This window comes from Amyelois transitella, chromosome 28, assembly GCF_032362555.1.
Source record: "Amyelois transitella isolate CPQ chromosome 28, ilAmyTran1.1, whole genome shotgun sequence".
NCBI lineage: Eukaryota > Metazoa > Arthropoda > Insecta > Lepidoptera > Pyralidae > Amyelois > Amyelois transitella.
Window position 1 is genome coordinate 1,084,808 of NC_083531.1, and position 15,619 is coordinate 1,100,426.

At 34.6% G+C, this 15,619-nt stretch overlaps 1 protein-coding gene across 2 annotated transcripts in view; it reads right to left on the minus strand.

The window, feature by feature from the left end:
• The window catches only part of LOC106133704 (pneumococcal serine-rich repeat protein), a 30,648-nt gene extending 15,680 nt beyond the window's left edge, over positions 1 to 14,968 (minus strand). Inside the window, exons 1-20 of one of the 2 annotated variants that reach the window (XM_060952491.1) lie at positions 14,895 to 14,968; positions 14,239 to 14,272; positions 13,486 to 13,539; positions 11,944 to 12,660; positions 10,625 to 10,678; positions 9,817 to 9,873; positions 7,716 to 7,763; positions 6,824 to 6,919; positions 6,470 to 6,517; positions 6,076 to 6,171; positions 5,740 to 5,787; positions 4,808 to 4,903; positions 4,268 to 4,315; positions 4,064 to 4,159; positions 2,507 to 2,554; positions 2,231 to 2,326; positions 1,518 to 1,661; positions 1,057 to 1,158; positions 563 to 610; positions 244 to 384 (exon numbers count right to left, since the gene is read on the minus strand). In XM_060952491.1, the coding sequence (XP_060808474.1) occupies positions 244 to 384; positions 563 to 610; positions 1,057 to 1,158; positions 1,518 to 1,661; positions 2,231 to 2,326; positions 2,507 to 2,554; positions 4,064 to 4,159; positions 4,268 to 4,315; positions 4,808 to 4,903; positions 5,740 to 5,787; positions 6,076 to 6,171; positions 6,470 to 6,517; positions 6,824 to 6,919; positions 7,716 to 7,763; positions 9,817 to 9,873; positions 10,625 to 10,678; positions 11,944 to 12,660; positions 13,486 to 13,539; positions 14,239 to 14,272; positions 14,895 to 14,936 (2,113 nt within the window). In that variant the 5' untranslated portion in view covers positions 14,937 to 14,968. The remainder of the gene's footprint in view (positions 1 to 243; positions 385 to 562; positions 611 to 1,056; positions 1,159 to 1,517; positions 1,662 to 2,230; positions 2,327 to 2,506; positions 2,555 to 4,063; positions 4,160 to 4,267; positions 4,316 to 4,807; positions 4,904 to 5,739; positions 5,788 to 6,075; positions 6,172 to 6,469; positions 6,518 to 6,823; positions 6,920 to 7,715; positions 7,764 to 9,816; positions 9,874 to 10,624; positions 10,679 to 11,943; positions 12,661 to 13,485; positions 13,540 to 14,238; positions 14,273 to 14,894) is intronic. The other variant, XM_060952492.1, reaches the window with a different exon arrangement.
• Between the last annotated feature and the right edge of the window lie 651 nt (positions 14,969 to 15,619).

A 15,619-nucleotide genomic window follows, 5' to 3' on the forward strand; every position in this document is an offset into this window, starting at 1 on the left:
CTGTCTCTCTTTCTGTGTAAAACACGATTGTATTATAAATAATTATATGGTAATACTTACACTTATAAACTTGGGATTCTTCTTTTAGGCGGTGGGCTAGCAACCTGTCACTATTTGAATCTCAATTCTATCTTAAAGCCTAATAGCTGAACGTAGCCTATCAGTCTTTTCGAGACTATTGGCTCTGTCTACCCCGCAAGGAATATAGACGTGATTATATGTATGTATGTATGTAATACTTACACGTAGTTCGCGTCATTTGGTTGAATTTCAACGCAGCCGCTGCGAAGTTTGTAGAATTGGTGATACGAAGGATGGTCTCTATGAAAACTATGATCTCCACCTTGGTGTACTTGTAGACCGTCTCGAAAAACAGGAAAATGTCTGGAAATCAAAGTGAAGAAAATTATCAGGAGTCATTTGCAGACCTACAACACGTTAGTTTGTAAAATTAAGCGTTTACATTTGACCTTAAAATAGAAGTTGTTGAAGAAAATTGTGAGTTCCAAAATCTATTAACGCATAACTCTTGGAGTTTGAATGACATATTTATATTACGTACCTGTTATTTTAGTAACTTTGATGATAACGTCCCATGCTTTTTGAATTGCTGCAAGAGAAGAAAGTTATTACAATTTAATATTGATATCAATAATAAATCAAAATTTAAATTGATATCAATGGCGACACAATAATAAGGAAAAGAACATAATCACTAAAATAATAATATGATAATAATATATAAATAAATAAAACCTTTATTTTTCTCTTTACAAAGGATTATTTTATTAGGCATTAGGTTTTTTTTATAACTAGGTTTTATACATTCTATTTCATTGCTTGGTATCAACAGACTTCACCTTTGGCTGGAGGCTAGGTGCTGTTATAGGTTGCTGAAGGAACATGTGCTACAGGTAGCTAGGCCCCACCCTTGGAATTACATAGCATTGATGGGCAGTCTATGTGTTGAATGAAGTGGACTAAATATACAGGTAGGTAAGTTATACTAAATACTTATGTATAGGTATGGGATGTATATATGCAAAGACAACTTACATTTAGTGCCCGTGTGTGAACACAGTTTCTTGAAGAAATCGATTATATCCTCATGACCGGATTTAATTCGAATTTGGTCCAGAACATCTAGCATCGATGCTTCTGGAATGAAAACAAACAATCCAATGTTAATAAATAAATGAAGTTAGTTTTTATACGCTCTACCTAGGTATATAAAAGCTAAAACAAAAAAATAGGTTTTAAGTCATTTAATTTAATTCATAAATTGTTCCGCTAATTTGAAAAACATCGTCCACATAAACATATAAATAAAACAAATTTCTATTAAAAAATATATATGTTATTGATCGTAATTTATTAAGTTCATTTTACAATCCAAATTGAATATATCTGATTAATTTAAATAATTGTATCAATGATAAAATTTGACAAAGTGGAAAGTGATTTAAAAAATATTATCTGATGATAACCTAACGCCGAGTCTACATTGGTAAACTTACCCTTTCTAGTTGTTAATGACTTGATGATAGTGCTTGCGTCCTCAAGAACCCTGGTCTGGGTGATGTCTAACAAGGAGTTTAGGAAGAAAATCGCGTCACGCCTCCTGGTCACCTTGTTGATACGGGTGATGACGTTGACAATATCTGTAAAAATTACAAACATCATATTTTTTTTGTTAATAATTTATATTAGATATTTTACTAGAAGAGACACACTGTTCTTCAAAATCACTTCACTAGGCTGATGAATTGAGAAGACTCGGGGCGAGACTCTATGACTTAGTAAAACATCACTTGCTTTTTTAACGCAGTTAACGCGGTTTGATTGGGTGAATAATTTTATCACACCGTAAAGATTTCCCCTATTACTATTACATTACTATTACATTTAACTTGTTTATAGTCTTCTATTTTCTGTATTTTGTTAAATTGTCTGTAAGTATAACTTACTTAGTGCCGTGTGGTTCCTGGCACAAATGAAAAAAGAATAGGACCACTCCATCTCTTTCCCATGGATGTCGTAATGGGCGACTAAAGAACAGGCTTATAAGCTTGGGATTCTTTAAAGCGATGGGCTAGCAATCTGTCACTATTTGAATCTCAACCAAACCAGCCAAACATCTGAACGTGGCCTGTCAGCCTTTCAAGATTGCTGGCTCTGTCTACCCCGGGATATAGACGACAATTATATGAATGGATGGATGGAAACTTACTATCATCATCGAAGACGTTCTTGAAAACGTCTTGCACTTGTTCCAAGTTGACGCGTCCGGTGATGCGGTATAAGTTCTGTACAATTACTCTTAAACCTGAAAGTGGAAAATGTGCAAATTATTTATTTACCTTTATTTCTTGTAAAATAATTTTTTTTAGAACAATTATTTCTTATTATCCATCACATAATTATGCAATCAAAATTTTAAAATAACGATTAAAGACGGCTTTCCGATGTACAAAGTTAATTTAAAATTATAAATAGGTGTACTTACTTGTTCGGTTGATTTCCTGAATCAATTCTTCCAAGGCATATTTCAGTTCTGTAAATCAAATAGTTTTTATAAGTAGGTATATTATGTAGCAATTGTCGAGTAATTAATAATTATGTTAAAATTTTTACAAAGGAAATGTAAAAAAAATATGAAAATGAATAATTCATGAAATCAGTTATGATAATTTGTACGTATTTTATGTATCTTGTGCCGTGTGGTTCCCGGCACCAATACAAAAAAGAATAAGACCACTCCATCTCCTTCCTCCGGATATCGTAAAAGGCGACTAAGGGATAGGCTTACAAAATTGAGATTCTTCTTCTAGGCGTTGGGCTAGCAACTAGTCACTATTTGAATCTCAATTCTATCATAAAGCCAAATAGCCTGTCAGTCTTTTCAAGACTGTTGGCTCTGTCTACCTCACAAGGGATATAGACGTGACCATATGTATGTTTATGCATCAAAATACATACATTAAAAACAATACATAAAGTATTGTTTTTAATGTATGTATTTTGTAGTATGCATGTGAATTTCACCGCACCACCTACTTAAAGTTTTTCTGTTTGGTCAGCTGGTAGACGGGTAGAGAATGCCAAACGGAAATAAGTTCACCTTTTGTACATTTCATTTTGTGCAATAAAGTTTTGAATAAATAAATAAATAATGAATTTTTACAAAGGAAATGTAAAAAAAATATGAAAATGAATAATTCATGAAATCAGTTATGATAATTTGTACGTATTTTATGTATCTTGTGCCGTGTGGTTCCCGGCACCAATACAAAAAAGAATAAGACCACTCCATCTCCTTCCTCCGGATATCGTAAAAGGCGACTAAGGGATAGGCTTACAAAATTGAGATTCTTCTTCTAGGCGTTGGGCTAGCAACTAGTCACTATTTGAATCTCAATTCTATCATAAAGCCAAATAGCCTGTCAGTCTTTTCAAGACTGTTGGCTCTGTCTACCTCACAAGGGATATAGACGTGACCATATGTATGTTTATGCATCAAAATACATACATTAAAAACAATACATAAAGTATTGTTTTTAATGTATGTATTTTGTAGTATGCATGTGAATTTCACCGCACCACCTACTTAAAGTTTTTCTGTTTGGTCAGCTGGTAGACGGGTAGAGAATGCCAAACGGAAATAAGTTCACCTTTTGTACATTTCATTTTGTGCAATAAAGTTTTGAATAAATAAATAAATAATGAAGTCAGAAGTCTTCTTTTATATATTTGCTTAGTCAACCTAATTAAATTAACAATAATCCTGTGCCGTGTGGTTCCCGGCACCAATACAAACCAGAAAAAGAATAGGACCAGTCCATCTCTTTCCCATGGATGTCATAAAAGGCGATTAAGGGATAGGCCAACTTGGGATTCTTTTCTAGGCGATGGGCTAGCAACCTGTCACTACTTCAATCTCAATTCTATCATTAAGCCAGATAGCTGGACGTGGCCATTCGGTCTTTTTAAGACTGTTGGCTCTGTCTACCCCGCAAGGGATATAGATGTGACCATGTGTGTGTGTGTATGAAGTCAGACTTACGAGTTTGACCCGTAGCCTTCTTGATCACAACTATGCTCTTGGAGAAACTCTTGTTGTTCAGTATCTGACAGAAAGTGATTATAGCTTCGCCGATGTCTGAAAAACAAATAAATTTATAGTATAAATCATCAGCACTAAGTAATATCTGTATTGAAATACTAGACAAAGATTATAATATTATAAAATAATAATAATTCAAATTACCTCCAGTTCTGGTGACGGACATGAGTAGATCGAACGCTCCTTTCATATCTGGAAATGAAGAGAATGTAACAATTATACCAGAAGTTTTATTTGTCACCAAAATATTCCATTGTCATGGCGGCTTTCTGTGGAAACTGCCTTTATTTATGATTTAGACTCTAGATTGACATTCATACATACATACATCACGCCTCTTTCCCGGAGAGGTAGACAGAGACCACATCTTTCCATTTACCACGATCTCCGCACACTTCTTTCGCTTCATCCACATTCATAACTCTCTTCATGCAAGCTCGTCGGTTTCGGGTACTCTTGACCTGACCTTGCTAGAACCTCTATGATTTGATCAAGGTACGTTCTTCTAGGCCTTCCCACTCCAACATTTACATTCACACTTCTTTTGTATATTTGCTTTGTCAACCTTATTAAATTAACAATATAAAAAAAAAAAACAGAAAAAAATTATTTATATGGCAAAACAACGTTTGCCGAGACAGCTAGTTATTAACAATAATATTATATAGTTTTATTTTCACTTACCAATTTCAGGGAGCAAGTTCTCAAACACCTTTGGGAACTCAGCCGGCCCCACGCCGCCCGTCAGCTTGCGGATTGTCAGCTTGATTCCTTGAAGACCTAAAATAATATCGTTTTGAATTCTAAATGTATGTATGTATGTTATATATTCAACTTGCTTTTATCCGAGCTTCGCCCGTGGTTTATACCCCACTTTTATTATCTCCTTTAGGGTTAAGTATGTACATACATACTCTTCTTATATTAATATCCTACTTATATTATAAATGCGAAAGTTTGTGAGTATGTCAGTATGGATGTTTGTTACTCTTTCACGCAAAGCTGCCGAACCGATTACGATTGGTATGTATGTAGCTGAAGACCCAGAATAACATATAGGCTACTTCATATCCCGGAGTTCCCGCGGGATTGATACGGTTTCCATGCGGACGAAGTAGCGGGAGGCCTCTAGTATGTCATTATTCTCATATCGTAACACATTTGCCGCCAGTAAGCTGTTCAAATGTTGCCGTCCCTCGTGATTAGAGATCATTTCGATACCACACACGCAGAAAATAAGGTGGAGGTCAAATGTCAAATTTTGTAATTAAAAAACTAAATATTTTTTTTTGGTATTTTTTTTATATCTGTAAGAAAAAAAAAATTCGGTTCTTAATTTGCCGCCTTCTCAAATCCGCCGCCCTAGGCTTCAGCCTACTCAGCTTGCTGGTAAATCCGCCGCTGATCGTCACTAAATAGTACAAATCACAGTATTCTTACAAGATACGAGTATTTATGCTTGTATGTGTACTACTTTATGCTTGTAGATATTTAAAACTGCATAGTTAATCGATTTCAATGCAGTTTTTTTAGTAGATAAAGTGATTGAAGAGGTAGGTTACCTATACGTATAAATTATATGTATAAATGAAGTATAATTATGACCTAATGCTTACCTTTGGTGTGGGCGACATGTCTGAAATAATCGCAGATTTCATGGGAATCTGCGAAACAAAATTAGATAGATAAGAAAAAAAAATGTTGCTATTGGAAAAGAATTTTTTGAGAAGTTCTAATATTGGAATATTTTATTAAATTTATATGGTAAAAATTAAAATTTTAAAGCACATTTAGAGGAGAAAATACTACCTATAATGTTAAATCTTAGAGACTTGTAATAATGGCACTTTTTAAAATCAATTTAAATTAATTTCAAAATAGGTTGACATGAAATTGCAAATTAAAGATTAATAATTAAAACTAGTGATTGACTTTAAAATCAAGCGACTTACTCTTTTCCCCAGAAATCTTCTGCAATATCTCGAAGATTGCATCAAAATCGGCATGTCCAGTTAGGCGTTTCAGAACTTCGTATGCCTTGAAGACATCTGAAAATTGAGTCACAAAGTCACTGTTATGAAATTCAATGCTAAAAAATATAATTTGACTCAAAGTGAAGGTTTAAAATGCAAGTGTAGGTAAATATAAAATTTTGGTACTATATGTTTAAACCTTTGGACTAAGCAGATAAATTTACTTTTACACTGTTAGATAATGCGATTATTAATATTACTTATTTGTACCTTCAATTAAGTTTTCATAAATAAATAGTATAAGTAAGTAAAAATAGTTATGTATAAGAAGAAAAAAAGTTGAGTGACAATATGAAAAAAAAAACAAACTTACTGTTTTCATTGGTCATTTCTCTCAATAATGCGACGATAACTCGAACATCTGAAAGTTAAAATAAATATGGTAATTTATGTTCGTGAAAGAGTATGCTGCTTGTTTTATTTTTTTTAAATTCGTACCATAAAGAAAACAAAAATTTTAATAATAGTCTAGGTTTGTCTGTTGATACTGGCTACTAAAAAAAATTAATAAAAGAGTGACTTAAAAAAAATTGAATTGGCGCGCATTTTTAAAATCCCTCATAAAAGTTTTTGTGTAAAAAGTTTCAACGGCAGAAAATGTTACATGGCATCAAGTCCAACTGTTGTTATTTTTTTAAGAGCAATAAAATGTGAAAAAAAAACTTACTGGCTGTTCCCTCCAATTGAATAAAGAATGAAGTGACGAACTTCCATTCCCTGGAACCTCGGATTCTTCGTATAAACTCGTATATTTGGCTACGACCTGTCACAGAAAAGGTTTGTTATTTTTCTTATTATTTATAGTTAAGTACAAACATAATAATTAAATGCAATTAACGTAAATTAAAGAGTAATTTAAATTAACTTAAACTTATTACCATTTACCACTCTGCCGCTTATACTAAAAAAAAAAACACATTTTCATATCTTGAAAGGACAATATTCGAGGTCGATTGAAGAGGTGTATATAGTACCTAGTATATTTTTATTTATAACTAGCTGTCCTCGTGACTTCGTCCGCATAGAATAGTTATTTTGGGCATCATTGAAGCCCCCAATGATGAATAATTTTCCCCGTTCTTTTTCACATTTCCCATTATTTTTTCCCTCCTTATAATTGCAGCGTGATGTTAAATAGCCTAAAGCCTTCCTCGATAAATGGTCTATTCGAAACAAAAATATTTTTTCAATTCGAACCTGTTGTTCCTGAGATTAGCGTGTTCAAACAAACAAACAAACTCTTCAGCTTTATAATATTAGTATAGATGATCATTGAATTTCAGAGACAAGCGTTTTGAAACAAATGAGGTGCCGTGTAGTTCTATTCCTGGTACATACCCTTCTTTTTTATATGAAAATGTTCATCACCTGGCGTTAAGCCCGTTTAGAACCCCTCTGGAGAGGAGCCTGCGGTGATATGCCAATATGCCAACATGGCATGGATTGGGTGAGTCAGGTTTTTACAAGAAGCGACTCCCGTCTGACCTCCGCAACCTTTGCAGCGACATCTAACCCATGTTAGATCATGGTAACATATCCACATAATTATCTTTACTTACTTTTAAGTCCTGCCGTTGTCCCGATGTATCGCAAAGCGGCATTTTCATCTGAAATAATTAATTACCATTAAAATGCGTGATTTCCCTTCCTAGGGGTCAAAATTTAAATAACCATTTTTAAGACTTTAATTTAGAATTGTTTTTTTTTATTATTAAATTACAGATATTAATAGTTTTATTTTATTTTAATAAAGTATTTATTTTATATAAAAAAACCTATTAAAATTATAATATCCTTAAAATAAGTTCAACTGGCAGAGAATGGATTGTGGCATTAAGTGCACCTGTTGTACATTTTACGTGAATAAAGTTTAAATAAATGTTGGCTTTAAATCCAAACTTCCTATTAATCATACAATATACGAGATAATATAAGTCTAGTCTTTCTATGTACCTATATGTTAACTGTACAAGCGAATGTGTTGTCGCAACACAACTTAATCATTATTTTCATTTTATTTGACGTTTTACAAATGCGTTCGTTGCAAGACGATGACGCATAATTCCTATAACTTCTCTCTCTCATCCATATCTTTGTTTGCCGCAATCCGATTTTTCTTCTATTGTTTTTCCTATAACTTCTATTGCCTATATAGTATTAACTATTCCTATTATTTAAATAAAGAAAACGTCCATGATAAAATAAAGGTACAATACGTGCGGGTTGAAAATATCTGTATTATTTATAAATATTGCAGTCAAACTCATAAATTAGTTTTGGAATCAATTAAGTATCATTAATCAAATAAAGGTTTCAAAACCAAACATCCTTATTTTTCTGTTGTTTCGCGGAAAGCACACCTATGTATTTGCATAGACAAAAGACGTGCGCAGACGCAACAATATCACAATTTAATCAACTGGCGTTCATTTCGTGGTAACTCTTTGTTTCTTAAAAATAAACACATAAATTAAGTATATACATAGTTAAAGTTGTACTCTTATATGAACAAACATGTTAGAAGATGAAATATGACCATTTTTTAATATTGGCTCAATTCGTTAATTAATTATTTAAACAATTGTTGAACAAGGTCAATTTACGGAGCATTTGTTTAAACAATTCATTTTTGTTGAACAATGATGTAGGTTGGGGTATGTAGGATAATGTGTGTGCGTCAGTTGCTTATAGATTTTGCTATGTGCGTTATGTTTATAAGTTTTTATGTTTATTTTCTACGTTGGGGTCAAAAACTTTTTTTTTTTTTATTTACCTTGTTAGTACCGGAGGGGTTCTGGACGTGATTTTATGTTAATGTTAGTTATTTTTAATTACGTTTCAAAGAGTATTTTCAGGCACCAATGTAACAGGGAGATGTTCTCAATAAAAAATGTTTGCTGAAGATAAAAAAAATACCTAATACTTATGACAATATTTTATGAGATTAATAACGTCTTAATATTATTTTGTGATTGAATGTTAAAAGGTTGTTTATTTATTTTAAATTTAATTTCCAATCTTCAAAATATTTTGTCAACAACTTGTGTCACGTGAAAAAGTAAATTTTATTATTTGACGAATAGAAATTTAATAAACTTAATTTTGTATTTTAACTAATGCATACATTATGTTTGTTTTTTTTTTATTTTTAATTTGAGGTGATAATATTTTTAGCAATAATATACGTATATGTTTTGTTGCACAATAATCGGTCTAACAAAAAGAATCTTCGAAACAAAAATTGTATTTTTTTTGCCTCATAATGCCTGATTTTCCCAAATCCCACGTAAAACATAGTCCCGTTATTATTTCCTACGATTCAATTAATAATTGTAATTTATTTCAATATAGGTTTTAAAAATACACCACCATTCTGAAAATACCTTCTTAAACATACTTTATTTATTTTGCAAAAAAATTCACACCCAAATGTATTTAATTTATTTTAAAGAATACAGAGAACTAGAAAAATAGAGCAATGAAAAATCTCCACAGATAAAAAAAAACATTTGAAATGACATTCGGGCAATAGTACAGTCAACCGCATATCAAGTAACCCTGCATGAACTCTATGACACGGTAATATAGAGCCGAGTTTGCAGTGAATTTTAGACTTCGACTGTAGATATGCCTGATGGAAAAAAAAAATTCTTAACTTACCATGAAGACCGGTGAGCTGGTAAAGAAGTTCGGCGCTCTGTTTATGCGCGTTGTGTCCTGGTAAAAACAAGGTATGATTATTAAATAATAGGTGTATAGCTGTTGTCCGCGGCTCCACCCACGCCTGTCGCTAACCTGTGGAAACTAAAATTATCTCTTGTGGCGTTTCGACTTTGTCAATCAAAAGAAAGAACAAATCAAAAAAAGAACTCTTTCCCCGTTTGTTTTTTGCATAAACACATCCTGTGGGATACGACCCACATCTGTTTCTACTATTTCTTTTTTATCTTATTATGTTGTATTCTGTTATGTGTATAATAAATAAAATAAATAAAAAAATAAAAAAAAATCATATTTGCGAAGACCTACTGGTCCATGCCGTGTGGTTCCTGATACCAATTAAAAAAAAAAGTACCACTCTACCCCGTTCCCATGGATGTCGTAAAACGGATAGGCTTATAAACTTGAGATTCTTCTTTAAGGCTAGCAACCTGTCTGTCCAACTATTTGGATCTCAATTCTATTATTAAGCCAAAAAACTGAACGTGGCCTATCAATTTTTTCAAGACTGTTCGCTCTGTGTACCCCGCAAGGGAAGGATATCATAATATCGTCCGACCTTCCTAACCTTTTCAGCGGAATTTAATCCAAATTTTTAACCTTTGGGTAGGTGTACTACACAACCAATTGTTTGAATGTGCAGATTTTCTCACGAAATTTTCATTATTTTTAATCTGGCACTTAAGTACTACTTCCTACACTCTTATATACATACTTCTGTAAGGTTATCAATATTTTAATAACTAACCTCTAAATCCAAAGAGGTTTCGCAAAATGTCTGATATAACATCGACGCCGGTGTCTGAAAAAAAAAATATTGTTTTAATTTTCGAACTCTTGGTGACAAAATTATGCCTAGAAAGTACTTAAGTGTACATTATTTCACACACAAGAAACCCACTCTTAGACATAATTGGATTTTTACCTTGGCCCATTTAAAATGGGCAGATTAATAATTGCAACCAACATCTTTCTACAAATTAATTGACCTGCTATATATAAAAGAGGTCACTGACTGACATAATATGACGTCGGGTCTTCCCCTAAGTTCGTCGGAGTTTATTGGTCAGGGGTTTTGGCCCTCTTCAATGACTAATTTACGCTACCTTTAGGTACGACTGTAGACTGAGTTCTACATTCATTCATGTTTTTCAATGTAGACAATGTCCACGATTTAGATTCAAGAGATCTATATTTGTAAATTGACGTCCGATAAAAATGCTGCAGTGTAGTTTGTTCCGCCGCTTCTTCTACACATGCGCTTTGAAAGCGGCAGTAGTAATAATTAGATTTAAGTGATGTGACGTCAATAAGTGATATCTTGTATCCAATATTGAAAATGCTGCAGTGCAGTTTGTTACCGCTTCTTCTGCATTGACGCCTTGGAAGCGGCAGTAAGCATAGTTTTAAGTACCTAATTTATTTGACGTCAACAAATGTTGTTAAACCATACGTTTTGACAATTATTAAGCGATATGAAGTATCCTATAATAATGAATAAAAATTTGGAATTTTAATTTGAAAACTATTCTATTCTATTCTGCAGGCAGGTCGATGGAGTGGTCGTGGCTGCCTCGGTTTTCACAATTACTTGGGAGTTCTAATAAGGCGGCGGCGTCGTCACTGCTCGACGACGTCTGCCGCAAGGCAGCGAGGGGAGGGTTTGATCTGGCGGTCTGAAGGGCTGACATAATAGCGCACAATCCAAACCTATTATATGGTCAGGGGTGCAAAAGGGAGGAGTTCCCAAAATTCCGGAATAAAAGTTATAAATAAATAAATACCGTGTGGTTCCCGGCACCAATACAAAAAAGAATAGGACCACTCCATGTCTTTCCCATGGATGTAGTAAAAGGCGACTAAGGGATAGGCTTACAAACTTGGGATTCTTTTTTAGGCGATGGGCTAGCAACCTGTCGCTATTTGAATCTCAATTTTATCATTAAGCCAAATAGCTGAACGTGGCCGTTCAGTCTTTTCAAGACTGTTGGCTCTGTCTACCCCGCAAGGGATATAGACGAGACGATATGTATGTATGTTATAAATAAATATGATACCAGTACTTACTGACAATTTCTGAATCAACTTTGGTCTCCTTGTTCCAAGACTCTTTAGCCGCATCAGCCGCTTCATCGATACTCTTGTCTATGCCTTCAGGGTGATATTCCACACCATGGGAAAAATCTGAACTATCAGATTCAGTGAAATGTGATTCGGATTTTGATTGGCTCGATTCTGCATGTGATTGACTGGAACTTTCCGATTGACTTTCTGATTGGCTTTGCGAAGAAGAACTTTCAGATGAAGAACTGAATTCGGAGTTCTGAGACGAACTTTCAGATTCGAACTGTGAACCAGATTTAGTTACACTCTCCGATTCCGATGAACTACTGGCTGATTCGCTTTCAGATCTGAAACTCGATGTTTCATCATTAATATTGAGCAGCGACGGTAATTCTGTGGCTTCTGGGTGTTTGTTGGGAAAAGACGGTAGCTCAAGTCTTGGTGGGCCGAGTGGGTGGTGTCCAAAACCTGGTGGGCCTGAAGGATGGTGACCGAAGCCTGGTGAGTGGTGTCCAAAGTTCGGTGGGCCTGGCGGGTGGTGGCCAAAACCTGGGGGTCCGGGTGGTGGCCCAAAAGCTGGTGGGTGTCCAAAACCTTCTTCGTGATGGTGTCCTGATGGTGGCAGACCAAAACCGTGGTCTTTAACTTTTCCCCCTAAGCCTGGAGGTGTTCCGAAGTGGTGGGGCCCGTTGCCATGGTGTCTTACGTCTTCATGGCGGCCTGATGGAAGAAAAGAAAAACGTATGTGTAAGGAAATCGGTGATAAAAAGATAAGATGAGATATTTCGATGGCATTCGCGTTCAGTTGTCTGAGTAGGTGGAAGTTTCCTTACAATGTTTTACCCTTCCCACAGTTGAAGCTTAATATAGGTACCTTTACCTCAGGGGAAGATACAATTTTAAAGTTCACCAGGAACAATATAAAATATCTTTATCTTTAGACCCTTAGCCGCCTTCTATCATGAGTCTCTCATTTTTATTCATCTTTCAAAAATCACCAATTCTAATCCACCTCTCTGGAGTGAACCCATTGAGTGGGTAAGTCACATACATAAAATCATGCCACTTTCCCGGAGGGGTAGGCAGAGACTACATCTTTTCACTTGCCACGATCTCTGCATACTTCCTTCGCTTCATCCACATTCATAACTCTCTCCATGCAAGCTCGGCGGTTTCGGGTACTCTTGACCTGACCCTTTACCAGGACGTCCTTAATTAACGTAAGGTAAGTCACGTTTTACTGAAACGATTCCCGTCTAACTAAGAGGGGTACCTAACTAATCTAGCATGTAAGTATCATGGTTGAAAATTCAGTTGCTTGACGGTGTAAATTTCTTCACTGTGATTTCCCTCACCTCTCCGCTATCAGGTTACTTATTTCTTAATGGCTTCTACATACCCTGCTTTCATTTATTTGTCTCTCTCATCTTTACAATTCCATTCCCCTGTTGCACCATCAGTTTCGCTTGTAGACCTTAATTCCGATTTTCTACAATTTTTTTTATTGATTTACTTTCACGAACCATTCTTTTTTATGATAACTACCTTTATTTTGCTGGCTTTTAAGTTGGCGGACGACATTCACTTTGTGAGGCGCTCCTAGAAACATTAAAACCAAATGTAGCCACTCCCACGCGTGGGCAAAGGCTTTCTTACCAACGTACATACAATTGCAAAGAAGTATTAAACCATTATGGTGGCGTGGTATTTCGTTTCGTGGTGCCGTGTGGTTCCCGGCACCAATACAAAAAAGAATAGGACCACTCCATCTCTTTCCCATGGATGTCGTAAACGGCGACTAAGGGATAGGCTTACAAACTTGGGATTCTTTTTTAGGCGATGGGCTAGCAACCTGTCACTATTTGAATCTCAATTCTATCACTAAGCCAAATAGCTTAACGTGGCCATTCAGTCTTTTCAAGACTGTTGGCTCTGTCTACCCCGCAAGGGATATAGACGTGACCATATGTATGTATGTATGTAATTATATGTATGGTATTTCAGTAAGCTTGTTTCGTGTGGGACGAATCGAAACAAAAAAGGTGTTAAAAATATATACATCACAATATGGTCATTATTCTACTCTAAAAGTGCTCTGTCAGGAAACCCACTGTCAATTAAGTAATCGTTACTTTTATGGATGTTATGTAATCAAATGGAAAAAGAAGACTAGATAATATATAAAAACTAATTAACCGATATATAAAAAAAAATAACGTGAAGAATAAAAAATATGACACCTCCGACCAGATCAAGGATAATAAGTATTTTATTATTAAAAAGGTTTTCTGTACTTACGATTGGGTTGTGGGTCTGCATTTGTCGTGTAGACCTGACATAATAAAAAAAATTATATACATATTTTTTTTTACTTTTAAAACACTTTGGTTTCGAAAGATTCGAACCACACTCCAAAAATATATAAGAAGTACTTTAACCCTTTAGTCGCCTTGGACATTTAAAGATGATCTTATTGCTACCACATTGACTATTCTAAGTTAGTCATTTCAAGATTAGATTTTTAATGACTCAATTATGCGCTTAAAACAGTATTATGTCAAAAACACTGTAACGAAGTATTTTTTGTTAAACAGAAGAAAATTAGGAAGTACTGAAAGTACCTACTGTTCATACTCGCAAAGTACTGTTCCCGGGGAATTTTGTATAAACTTATTGACGGCCCCTGTGGCGCAGCGGTTGTGCGCTTGTCTGTGTCACCGGAGGTCCCGGGTTCAAATCCCCCATGATGAGAAACGAACTTTCTCTGATTGGCCTGGGTCTTGGATGTTTATCTATATAAGTATTTATTATAAAATATAGTATCGTTGAGTTAGTATCTCGTTACACAAGTTACTTCGAGGCTAACTCAAATCTGTGTAATTTGTCCCGTATATATTTATTTATTTAATTATTACGCGAATTAAAAGTTGTTTAGTATTCTATAATGTACTTACGTATAGCGCCCAAACTAATATCTTAAGCACAAACAATTTCATGACGCCAATGTGTGGCCAGTTAAGAAACTGCTTTCCACTGTAAGTCCTCATCATCAGCCCCCTTTTATCATATATATACGGCAAACAGAAGGCAGCTGAACAAATTGTTATGTTTGTTTATTAGTTGGTGACGATTGGCTGAAACGCAAATGGGTGGTGAACATTTTCTACGTAATTTGTTTACGTATCGTGAAAATTAACTGTAGTAAGTTGAGAAAAATATGTGGTACAACAAAAAAAATTGTTTTTATTTTTAAAATACATTTATAATAATATTATAAAGCTAAAGAGTTTGTTTGTTTGTTTGAACGCGTTAATTTTGGGAACTACTTGAAAAAACTAATTGAAAAATTCATTTTTCATTGAATAGACATTGAATGCGTTGAATGCATTTATCGAGGCTTTGGGCTTTATAATATAAAAATTAGGAGCGAAGAAATAATGGAAAATGTGAAAAAAACCTGGGAAAACTATTCATCCTTGAGGGCTTCAATGATGCCCAAAATAACTATTCCACGCAGACGAAGTTGAAAGCGGGAAAAGCTTTGGTTGAGAAGAGACAATGGCTTATTGCTGGAAGAGAGATTAAGAGTTACAGGTTGCAATTTTTGCTGATTGGCCTTGGTCTTAGATTTTTATTAATTGTAGTATTGACAAAAATTTTTTGGTTGCCTTTTCTAACA